The sequence below is a fragment of the Pituophis catenifer genome, unplaced genomic scaffold (assembly GCF_029215685.1).
Source record: "Pituophis catenifer annectens isolate HBS135680 unplaced genomic scaffold, rPitCat1.0.hap2 SCAF_1, whole genome shotgun sequence".
NCBI classification, from domain to species: domain Eukaryota; kingdom Metazoa; phylum Chordata; class Lepidosauria; order Squamata; family Colubridae; genus Pituophis; species Pituophis catenifer.
Genome location: NW_027256881.1, coordinates 340,591,980 through 340,604,573, shown reverse-complemented (window position 1 = coordinate 340,604,573; position 12,594 = coordinate 340,591,980). Strand labels below are relative to the sequence as shown.

The following is a 12,594-nucleotide window of genomic DNA, read 5'->3' as shown; positions in this document are numbered from 1 at the left end:
AAAGCACCGTTTGCAAACTCTTTTCAAGCGGTGCCGAGTTCAAAAGACACGAGAAGCTGTTCTGTTGCTGGTCTTGTGTCGGCTAGCTGGATTATCAACTGTTTTCAGCAGTTTACCCGAAAGATAAATTGGGATCTGCTGAACAGGTCTCTTTGGGAAGGTTGCAATAGCATGGGTGGACTTCAACTCCCAGAATTCCCCAGGCAGCATGGCTGCCTGGGGAATTCTGGGAGTTGAAGTCCACCAATCTTAATGGGGCCAAAGTTGAAAAACATTGCTCAAAGTGTAGGCTTAGAGAAATGAAGCAGGATTAACAAGCATTGTCTTGCCTGGGAAGTCCTCGATTTACAACAGTTCATTTAGTGACCATTCAAAGTTACAACGGCACCAAAAAGGGTCATTTTTCACACTTATATGACCATTGCAGCATTGTCACATGATCAAAATTCAGACGTTTGGCAACTGGTTCGTATTTATGATGGTTGCAATGTCCCGGGGGTCACACGATCATTTTTTGTGACCTTCTGAGCAGCAAACTCAATGGGGAAGCCAGATTCACTTAACAACTGTCTTACTAACTTAACAAATGCAATGATCCACTGAACAATTTGGCAAGAAAAGTCGTAAAATGGAGCAAAACTCACTTAACAAATGTTTCACTTAGCAACATAAATTTTAGGACCAATTGTGGTCGTAACCCGAGGGTTACCTATAATTAGTCTGGGCCATGATTGGACTCATCTCTGGATGCTTGACTAGCAGAGAACCACAACATCCAAACCACAGTTCCTCTCCCAGGGCACAAAGAAAAAAACATCTGCTGTGAACATCACATGGCGTCAGGAAGGACATCCGGTCAGGAGATGCTCAGCTCCATTCGGTCACCCTGACTCTAGCCCGAATTAAGGGATTACAGGGTCATAAAAAGGGAATTTTTAATTGTGGTCGTAAGTTGAGAATTACCTATAGTTGTTAAGGAAGGCAGCTTCCTGTCAGCTTCCCACAACCGAGTCAGTGGGGAAGCCAGCAGGAAATTGCAAGTCCCACACCAGCAAGCTGGCAAGTGGTTGTGGCTGGCTGGAGTGGGGTACACGGGTTGGCTGGGGAGGGTGCACTAGGGTGCGAGAGAGGTGTAGCAAGGCTCAAAAAAGGTATGGAGGAGTGCTTGAATGGCTGGCATGGCATGAGTACACAGGAGCTGGGAGAGGGTGCATGGGTGAGGAAGACTTATCCAAGCAATTCCTGGCCTTTTCTGATGGCTTCCCCATTTTTTTTTATTTATTTTTTTAATTTGATTTATATGCCGCCCTTCTCCGGAGACTCAGGGCGGCTTACAATGCGTTAAGCAATAGCCTTCATTCTTTTGTATATTTTATACAAAGTCAGCTTATTGCCCCCACAAACTGGGTCCTCATTTCACCTACCTTAGAAAGGATGGAAGGCTGAGTCAACCTTGAGCCTTGGAGAGATTCAAACCAGCAGAAATTGCAGGCAGCTGTGTTAATAACAGGGTGCACTAAACCACTGTACTATCAAGGCTCCATTGATTTAAGTGTGAGCCACTTGACAAGTGCCCAGGTCACAATCATGTAACGATGGGGGTTCGGGACAGCTGGAAGTCCAATAATTAGTTATAACTCCCATTAGTTATAACTCCCAATCATCCAGCTTCGGACTGTCACTGAATGAACGGCCATAGGTCGAGGACTATATAAACACATAGGGATTATATCTTCCTACATATAGCATGCTTATTACTGGATTGTAGCAAAGGTGCTTTTTCAAGAGGCACCTGGATTTTGTCGCTTTTCTTTGAAGACATTTCGCTTCTCATCCAAGAAGCTTCTTCAGTGCTGAAGACTGAAGGCAGAACAGAAGAAGCTTCTTGGATGAGAAGCGAAATGTCTTCAAAGAAAAACCACGAAAGTCCAGTTGCCTCTTGCGACAACCATGACCTGGATGATTGAGAATCTCCATAGACATTTATTACTGGATTGTATCTCCCTACATAAGATTCCTGCAAGAAAATCTTTATACAGTGATACCTCGGTACTCATCCTTAATTGGTTTCAGGAGATGCAATGAGTACCAAAAACAAGGAGTACCAAATAAGTCTTTTCCCATAAGGAATAATATAGCGAGTCACAAGGCAGCCGACATCGACAAATTCTAGATTTTGCGTTGCGTATCAAACAAACGAGGAGTATCAGGACGAAGTTTTTGTGTCAAAATGCGTTGAGCATCAAATTCGATCCGTTTCAAAGCAATTAAGTAAAGGTAGTCCTCGATGTACGACCACAATTGAGGCCAACATGTTCTGTTGCTGAGACATTGGTTAAGTGATATTGGCCCCATTTTGCGACCTTTCTTGCCACAGTTGTTAAATGAATCACAGCAGTGGGTAAGTCAGCAACATGGTTGTTAAGTGAATCTGGATTCCCCATTGACTTTGCTTGTCAAAAGTCACAAAAGGCGATCACGTGACACACACCCCCAGGACAATTTTGATCAGGCGACCCATGGGGATGCTGCAATGGTCGTAAGTGTGAAAAATAGTCACCAGCTCCTTCTTTCAGTGCCATTGTAACTTTAAACGGTCATTAAATGAGCTCTTGCGATCTGGCGAGATCAGGCCATGAATGGTGTGAATGAGTTTTAATGTTTTTAATTCTTAAATGTTTTTTATAATGATTTTAAATGCATTGTGAGCCGCCCTGAGTCTTTGGAGAGGGGCGGTATACAAATTGAATTAATAAATAATAAATAAATAAATAAATAAACTGTTGTAAGTCGTGGACTACCTGAATGTTTCAAAAAAGGATGACTGTATTTCGCTAGCATTGACAAGGGATGCTTGAAAAGATTCAGAATTAATCTTTGAATGATTACGGACAGAAAGGAAAAAGAGATCTCATTATCCCAGCTGATCTAGGTAAAGGTAAAGGTTCCCCTTGCACATATGTGCTAGTCGTTCCCGACTCTGGGGGGACTGTGCTCATCTCCGTTTCTGTCAGCGCTGTCCGAAGACGTCTCCGTGGTCATGTGGCCAGCACGACTCAACGCCAAAGGTGCCCGGAACACTGTTACCTTCCCACCAAAGGTGGCCCCTATTCTTCTACTTGCATTTTTTACATGCTTTCGAACTGCTAAGTTGGCAGGAGCTGGGACAAGTAACGGGAGTTCACCCTGTTCCGTGGCACTAGGGTTTCGAACCGCTGAACTGCCGACCTTTCGATCGACAAGCTGAGTGTCTTAGCCGCTGAGCCACCGTGTCCCTTCCAGCTGATCTAGATGGTATCAATTAGTTACCAGAATCTGGATTTAGATTCGAGACAGGTGTTAAGTGGATTTTGCCCCATTTTACAACCTTAGTTGTTAACTGAATCTGGCTTCCCCACTGACTTGTCAGAAGGTGGCAAAAGGGGGATCCCATGACCCTGGGACGCTGCGATCCTCATAAATTATGAACCGGTTGCCAAGCATCCGAATTTTGATCCCATGACCCTGGGGACGCTGCAGCGGTTGCAAGTGTGAAAAATGGTCTTAAGTCACTTCTTTCAGCCATGTTGTAACTTGGAGCGGTCACCAAATGAACTGCTGTAAGTCGAGGACTACCTGTACCAAGGTACCACTGTGGAAATAAGATGCTCTATTTCTTTATCTTTTAGGCCTGGTTTTTATTTATTTATCATTCAAAATGATCCCGAGCCATTTTGATTTTTGTATATCAACACAAATTTTGACAACTGTTTTCCTTCTGGGGTTGTTTTGATTTTTTTTTTTTCTTAATTTCCCAAACTAGCATGCAGCCCTGATCATTTCCTAGCTTGAGCAGTGGGTTAGACTAGAAGACCTCCCAGTTCCCTTCCGGCTCTCTTCTGTAGTTTTTTTACGATCTCCCACAAATGCACTTACTGGTTTTCATTCAGGAAAAATGGTGCTGAATACGAAGGAGGTGCAAACAGGGATGAACTCCAGCAGCCGGAAGCAGAATTCTGCAGAACGACAAAGCAGGTTTCAAAATACGTGCGGTACGTTCAGGAACTTTCAAAGCCTTTTCAGACTCCAACTGCAGTATCCGTAGTTGATAATTCAAGGACAAATACGTGATGCAGAAGCAATGTTTCTGAGAAGCAAGAGAAGCATTGAAAGCAGCCAGAAGTTTGCAGAGAAATATTAAAAAAAAAATTGGGGAGAAGAAAATCACAAAAACTCCCCCCACTAGGACTGGCCCATCCCACCCGGGCTGGCAGAAAAGGCATGCTATGGGTTCCGTCAGCCCAATTATTCCAGCTGCCGGAGTCCAGGAGCAGGGCCTTCTCTGCTGTGGCTACTGCCTTCTGGAACATCTTGCTCCCCCCACAATGTGAGGTTGCCCCCCCCCCATCCTCTCATAAGGGCCTAAAGGCCTGGCTCTGCCAGTTGGCCTGGGGCTCCAGTGGGGGAATAGCACAATGGAGGAGGTTGATTGAATAATAACAGATTCCCCCCCTCTTTCCCCCCCTCCGCCCCCAATTCCATCCTCACCTTCCCCACATATCCTTCACTTTAATCTTTGGCTTTAGTTTATTTAGATTTTGAAGTGTATGTACTTTTTATGTCTGTAAACCACTCAAGAGTTACCTCATGGTATGATGAGCGGCAAATAAATAAATAAATAATCAATCAATCTTCAGTTTTAATTTATTTAGGTTTTAATGTGTATGTATTTTTATGTCTGTAAACCATTATATATATATATATATATATATACCATTATATATATATATATATATATATATATGTATGTATGTATGTATGTATGTATATGTATATGTATATGTATATGTATATGTATATGTATATGTATATGTATACGTATACGTATATGTATATGTATATGTATATGTATATGTATAAGAGCCTTTGTGGCGCAGCAGACTAAAGCACTGTTAAGTAACACCAGCTGCCTGCAATTACTGCAAGTTCAAATCTCGCCAGGCTCAAGGTTGACTCAGCCTTCCATCCTTTCTAAGGTAGGTAAAATGAGGACCCGGTTTGTGGGGGCAATAAGCTGACTTTGTATAAAAAAGAACACCGCTTGGGGGGGGGGGGGGAAAGCCCTACTAAGCAGGTATATACAAAAGTATGAAGGCTATTGCTTAATGCATTGTAAGCCGCCCTGAGTCTCCGGAAAAGGGCGGTGTATAAATCGAACCAATAAATAAATAAATAAATAAATAAACAAACAAACACACACACACACACACACACACACACACACACACACACACCCCTGTCTTATATTTTTTGAACCCCGAAATAAGTGCTTGGCCTTATTTTTGGGGAGGTCTCATTATTTTGGGGCGCGTGGAGGAAACCATAGGAAATGGCAGGGACTGGCTGCGCATGCGTTTAAATATTTTCGGGGAGGGCTTATTTTCAGGGAGGGCTTATTTTAGCCCATGTGCTCAAAAGCCTGATTGGGTTTATTATCAGGGGATGTCTTATTTTTGGGGAAACAGGGTATGTGTGTGTAATTTATTGGCTGCCCAGCCTATCTATCTATCTATCTATCTATCTATCTATCTATCTATCTATCTATCTATCATCTATCTATCATCTATCTATCTATCATTTATCTATCATCTATCTATCTATCATTTATCTATCATCTATCTATCTATCTATCTATCATTTATCTATCTATCTATCTATCTATCTATCATCTATCTATCTATCTATCTATCTATCATCTATCTATCTATCTATCTATCATCTATCTATCATCTATCTATCTATCATTTATCTATCTATCTATCATCTATCTATCATCTATCTATCTATCTATCATCTATCTATCTATCTATCATCTATCTATCATCTATCTATCTATCATTTATCTATCTATCTATCATCTATCTATCATCTATCTATCTATCATTATCTATCTATCTATCTATCATTTATCTATCATCTATCTATCTATCTATCTATCATTTATCTATCTATCTATCTATCTATCTATCTATCATCTATCTATCTATCTATCTATCTATCATCTATCTATCTATCTATCTATCATCTATCTATCATCTATCTATCTATCATTTATCTATCTATCTATCATCTATCTATCATCTATCTATCTATCTATCATCTATCTATCTATCTATCATCTATCTATCATCTATCTATCTATCATTTATCTATCTATCTATCATCTATCTATCATCTATCTATCATTATCTATCTATCTATCTATCTATCTATCTATCTATCATCTATCTATCTATCTGTCTATCTATCTATCATCTATCTATCTATCATTTATCTATCTATCTATCATCTATCTATCATCTATCTATCTATCTATCATCTATCTATCTATCTATCTATCTATCTATCTATCTATCTATCTATCTATCTATCTAAAAATAGACAGGCAGGCAAACTTTGGTTTTAATTTATTTAGGTTTTAATGTGTATGCATTTTTATATCTTTTCCCAAAGTTATCTCATAATAAGATGGGCAGCCAATAAAAATTTTATAAATAACTAAATAAATAACATACATACATACATATATACTCGATCAATGTTTGGTTTTATTTAGGTTTTAATGTGTACAGTATGTATGTCTGTAAACCGCCCAGAGTTACCTCATGGTAAGATGGGCGGCCAATAAATTTTATAAATAAACTTAACTACGTAGGTACTCAATTTACAAGGGTTACTGAGTATCTACTTGCAACTGGGAGCAAAGAATGAAACAGCAACAGCAGAATGTAGAGCAAAGCATGATAAATCAAAGTCCTTTGTTACAGAAGATCCCCCTTTATTTCACCAGTGCAGTTAATCCTCCACTTAGCGACCACAGAATTTCCATTGCTAGCAAAGCGATTCTTAAGTGAGTTGCACCCTGTTTTAGGACCATTCTTGCCATGATTGGTAAGCAAACCTTTCAAAAAATCCTCAAGACATGATTTTGACAGCAGGCCTGGGGACACCAGGGTAAGGTGGTTTTGCATTGGGGGAGGTTAATTCTGTAAGCCGCCCAGAGACACTGTAAGTGAGTTGGGCGACCATATACATCAGAGGTGGGTTTCAGCAGGTTCTGACCAGTTCTGGAGAACCGGTAGCGGAAATTTTGAGTAGTTCGGAGAACCGGTAGTAAAAATTCTGACTGGCCCCGACCCCATCTATTCTCTGCCTCCCAAGTCCCAGCTGATCGGGAGGAAATGGGGATTTTGCAGTAACCTTCCCCTAGATTGGGGAGGGAATGGAGATTTTACAGTATCCTTCCCCTGCCATGCCACGCCCACCAAGCCAAACCCACAGAACCGGTAGTAAAAATTTTTTAAACCTACCACTGATATACATATACATTTATTTAATAAGCCATCCAGAGTAACAGCAGCCTATACATCTCATAAACAAGCCAAACCGTAAATAAAGAACACCATTATGGAACGCAGAACTGGTGCTGCTTCCCCAAACATGGAAATATGGGAAGCAGCGAATTCCCTTTTTAAATTTCCTCTTGAGCCTGTAATTTCAGTTTAATGACTTAGAATTTACTCTGCTAAAAAGAATTCTAATAAATGCTACTCAAGCACAGATCCGTCTAACCGTCCTCTCCTTGATTAAATCTGTATACTAATAAAACTCTTGTGTCTGTAACAGAATAACAGAATAGAAGTAGTTAATACCACTTTATAACAGCTCAGTAAGACCACATTGGGAATGTTGCATCCAGTTTTGGTCGCCACGATGTAAAAAGGATGTTGAGACTCTAGAAAGAGTGCAGAGAAGAGCAACCAAGATGATTTGGGGACTGGAGGCTAAAACATATGAAAAGCGGTTGCAGGAACTGGGTATGTCTAGTTTAATGAAAAGAAGGACTAGGGGAGACAGGATAGCAGTCTTCCAATATCTCAGGGGCTGCCACAAAGAAGAGGGAGTCAAGCTATTCTTCAAAGCACTTGAGGGTAGAACAAGAAGCAATGGGTGGAAACTAATCAAGGAGAGAAGCAATTTAGAACTAAGGAGAAATTTTTTGACAGTGAGAACAATTAATCAGTGGAATGACTTGCCTCCAGAAGTTGTGGGGGCTCCATCACTGGAGGTTTTAAAGAAGAGATTGGAATTGGAAAGCTGTTTTCATTAAAAGGCATGTGCTTTTGTGCATAAATTTGAGAGCCACTTTGTCTAGTTCAGTGTATCTCAACCTTGGTAGCTTGAAGATGGGTGGACTTCAACTCCCAGAATCCCCCAGCCAGCAGCGCTGGCTGGGGGATTCTGGGAGTTGGAAGTTCACCCATCTTCAAGCTACCGAGGTTGAGATACACTGGTCTAGTGACTAAGACACCTGACAAGAAACCAAGAGACAGTGAGTTCTAGTCCTGCCTTAGGCATGGAAGTCAATTGCGTGGCCTTGGATCAATCAACAGGAGACAATGAGTTCTAATCCCACTTTAGGCATGAAAGCCATCTGGGTGACTTTGGGCCAGTCCCCCTCTCTCAGCCCAACACACCTTACAGAGTTGTTGTTGTGGGGAAAATAGAAGGAGGAAGGAGTTTTAGGAGTTTTAGTTTCATTTAGTTTTAGTTTTGCTGCCTTGAGTTAATTATAAAAATAGCACGGGTAGGATAAAAATGAAATAAATAAATCAGCTGCACCTCATGAAAATGAACCTGTTCATTGGAAAAGATGCCCCTTCCCAAATTCCTCTTGAGTTTTTAGCCAATCATTGTCTCCTCCTACAGTGATGGCAACAGGCCAAAAGTGTGGGGAATGGGGAAAGGATAACTATCACCATCACTAAAAGCAGGCCCAAAAGCCAATAAAAGCAAAAGGACTACTGGTGAAAATGGACATGTCTAGAAAGTAAGCCAAATAAAATAGAGCAAAGCAAAGTAAGTAGCAGGAAATCGAAAGGATGGCAAAAAACCTTCTAGTCAAGATTAGGACATCTTGATGGAAATCCTAGATTGGTCTGTTGTTGCTGACATGAAGAATCAAACCAGTTGATCTCAGGAGTGTAAATGTAGTATTAGAAGGTAATGCTGACTGGGTACACAATGCCGTAAGCAAAACTGGGTTTGAAGGGTGAATATAATTCAATGTTTGTCAATCTTGGCCACTTTCAGAGGGGGTGGCTGGCTGAGGAATTCTGGGAATTGAAGTCCACCTATTTGAAAGGGGCAAAGATTGACAAACACTCCTGGCTGAGGAATTCTGGGAATTGAAGTCCACCTATTTCAAAGGGGCCAAGATTGACAAACACTCCTGGCTGAGGAATTCTGGGAATTGAAGTCCACCTATTTCAAAGGGGCCAAGGTCAAGAAACACTCCTGGCTGAGGAATTCTGGGAATTGAAGTCCACCCATCTAAAAGTGTCCAGGATTAAGAAACACCGGCATAATGTGTGAACCTGAATGGCTGTGGCTTGTAAACCACGGTTTATGGCTTAGCGTAACATAGGCATCCAGCTAAATCAAGACTAAGCAAATTAGGACTTAGTGCAAGAGGTGAACCAAGTCTTGTGGTGAGGGGTAATCTAAGAAAGGCTGACCTGTGGCTAAATCCCTTGTATCTGAGGTCTCATCTCCCAGGGACACTCACCTCAGTGGTGGGCAAGCCAAGCTGGGTTTGAAGGGTGGGTGTCCTATACAGTGTATTGCCGGGCTGCTGGTGTGTACATGGCGGGTGGTAACTCCTCCCCCTGTCCATGGTGAGGGGCAAAGTGGGCATCAGGCTTTGTGCTGCTTCATGGAGGAATCGGAAGCCGGTCAGTCTCTGGAGGTCCAAGGAGATCCCTTATCTCGGCCCTTCCCTCTGCAACATATCCTGAGGGGGAAAAAAAGAAAGGGAAAAGATTAGGAACAGAGCAAATGTGCAGGCAGTCCGTCATAAATACGGGTCAGTTGCCAAGCATCTGATCACGTGACCATGTGGATGCCGCAATGGTCGTAAGTGTGAAAAGCGGACATCTTTTTTCAGTGCCGTTGTAACTTTGAACTGTCACTAAATGAACCGTTGTAAGTCGAGGACGACCTGTACTAAGAGTTATATGCAGTGGTGGGATTCAAATAATTTAACAACCGGTTCTCTGCCCTAATGGCCAGATGGGTAAGCGTGGCTCAATGGTCATGTGACCGTGTGGGCTTGGCCAACTCAACGTCACTCACGTCGATGGGCGCTTCAACTTAGCTGTTACAATGTAATAAGGGTTAACCAGAGAGGCAGTTTCTGTAAGCAGGGCAAAAAAGATTAGGCTAGAAACAACACCAGAATGTTTCCTTCCTGCCTTCCTTACAGGATTAGCCCTGTATAAAGTGGAAAAAAACAAAATAAGATTTCTTCCAACAACCGGTTCTCCGAACTGCTTAGAAAGTTAACAACCGGTTCTTCCTAAAAGGTGCGAACTGGCTGAATCCCAAAGTATCATTTTCTCCCATCTAAAATATATCACAAAGGGAAATAATGACTTTGGCAACTTTTCAAAATAGCATTTGTTTAACTGAAATAATACATTGAAACCGCTACAATTTCCAAATAAATCTTGATTTGCTGAGCTATTTGAAACTCATTTAGCGCATGTCATTTAATTTGAATGAAAAATATTCCTAGTATTTCTAGTATTCTTAGAAATACTGTGGGCTAAAGGAAGAAAAGTTAAGCTGTTTGTGTAGCAAACAAAATTAATCTGGCGTAATTTTCAAGTTATTTTACTAAAAAAAAAAAAGGCATCAATAATGCTTAATTTAGATTCCAGACCATTGAGGACATTGGAAAAAATTTCCAAGAAATCCAACATAACTGCAGTCTCTTCTACTGGAAATAAAAGAAAAAATGATCTCAACTGTATGCATCAAACATTCACAAAATTGCTTCCAATTGTAGCATTATTTAAAAAATAAAAATAAAATTATTTGGAACATTTTCTTGAATAAATCCCCTTTTGACCAGAAATTGCCAAATACTTGGCAAAAAAATGACAGCTGTTTTTTTCTTTTTTAAAAGATTTCTACAAACTGAGCTTGACTTTTCATGGATACATCCATCATGTTTTCTTAGCAATTAATATGTAAGCAACTTCTTAAACACTTCTCCCAGGATAATTTCCAAATTCGCAATCCGATCAATATTGGCAAACCTATGACATGTGTGTCAGAGATGACAGAGCCATGACATTTTGGATGACAGGCCAGTGTTCACCAACACTGTCTGGTTTAATGAAAAGAAGGACTAGGGGTGGCATGATAGCAGTCTTCCAATTTTGGAGGGGCTGCCACAAAGAAGAATGGGTCAACTTTTTTTCCAAAGCACCTGAGGGCAGGACAAGAAGCAATGGGTGGAAACTAATCAAGGAGAGAAGCAACCTGGAATTAAGAAGAAACTTCCTGATGGTGAGGACAATTAATCGGTGGAACGACTTGCCTCCCAAAGTTGTGAGTGCTCCATCACCGGAGGGTTTTAAGAGGAGCTTGGACAACCATTTGTGTGGGACGATGTAGGGCCGTGATGGCGAACCTATGGCACGCGTATCAGAAGTGGCACGCAGAGCCATATCTGTGGGCACGCGAGCGCTGACCTAGCTCAGCTCCAGCGTGCATGCGTGCGCTGGCCAGCTGATCGGGCCTTCCTGGCCCACCGGAAGTTGGGAAACAGACCATTTCCTGCCTCCGTGTGTGTGTGGGGGGGGAATGGCTGTTTTTACCCTCCCCAGGCTCCAAGAAAGCCTCTGGAGCTTGGGAAGGGTGAAAAACGGGCCTTCTGGGCCCACCGGAAGTCGGAAAACAAACCGTTTCCGGCCTCCGGAGGGTCTCGGGGGGGTGGGGAAGGCAGTTTTTATTATTTATTTATTTATTTATTTATTTATTTATTTATTTAATTTATTTAATTTATATACCGCCCTTCTCCCGAAGGACTCAGGGCGGTGAACAGCCATAATAAAACAATGTACAAAATAGAATTTAAAAGCAGATTAAAATAATTAAATCATAGGCCGAATTTAAAACTCTCATTTTAAAACCAATTTTAAACCCCCATTAAAACCAAATTAAAATCATTTATCCCATCAGAGCGGCTTGCTGGAATAACAGGGTCTTCACCGCACGACGGAAGGCGCGGAGGTCGGGGATCCTTCGTATGTCCGGGGGCAATTCATTCCAGAGGGCAGGGCCCCCCACAGAGAAGGCTCTCCCCCTGGGGGTCGCCAGTCTACATTGTTTGGCTGACGGCACCCTGAGGAGGCCCTCTCTGTGGGAGCGTACCGGTCGGTGGGAGGCAATCGGTGGCAGAATGCGGTCTTGTAGATAGCCAGGTCTTAAGCCATGGAGCGCTTTAAAGGTTTATTCTCCCCAGGCTCCAAGAGAGCCTTTGGAGCCTGGGGAGGGTGAAAAACAGGCCTTCTGGACACACTGGTAACCTTTTTGCTGATGCGTGCCAAAAGTGGGGGCAGCGCAGGGGAAGATTGCTTGCGTATGCGCGGGGGGCAGGGTACTGGGGGGATTGAATTATTGGTGTGGTCACAAACGCACATGACACACACACACGCACTCCACCCGCTTTTGGCATGCAACAGCAAAAAGGTTAGCCATCCCTGG

At 42.0% G+C, this 12,594-nt stretch overlaps 1 protein-coding gene across 1 annotated transcript in view; it reads right to left on the bottom strand.

The window, feature by feature from the left end:
* Positions 1 to 12,594, bottom strand: part of SBNO2 (strawberry notch homolog 2) — a 160,571-nt gene that overhangs the window by 101,799 nt on the left and 46,178 nt on the right. The window contains exons 2-3 of the mRNA XM_070931866.1: positions 9,608 to 9,832; positions 3,916 to 3,995 (exon numbers count right to left, since the gene is read on the bottom strand). Coding sequence (XP_070787967.1) covers positions 3,916 to 3,995; positions 9,608 to 9,736 — 209 coding nt within the window. The 5' untranslated portion in view covers positions 9,737 to 9,832. The remainder of the gene's footprint in view (positions 1 to 3,915; positions 3,996 to 9,607; positions 9,833 to 12,594) is intronic.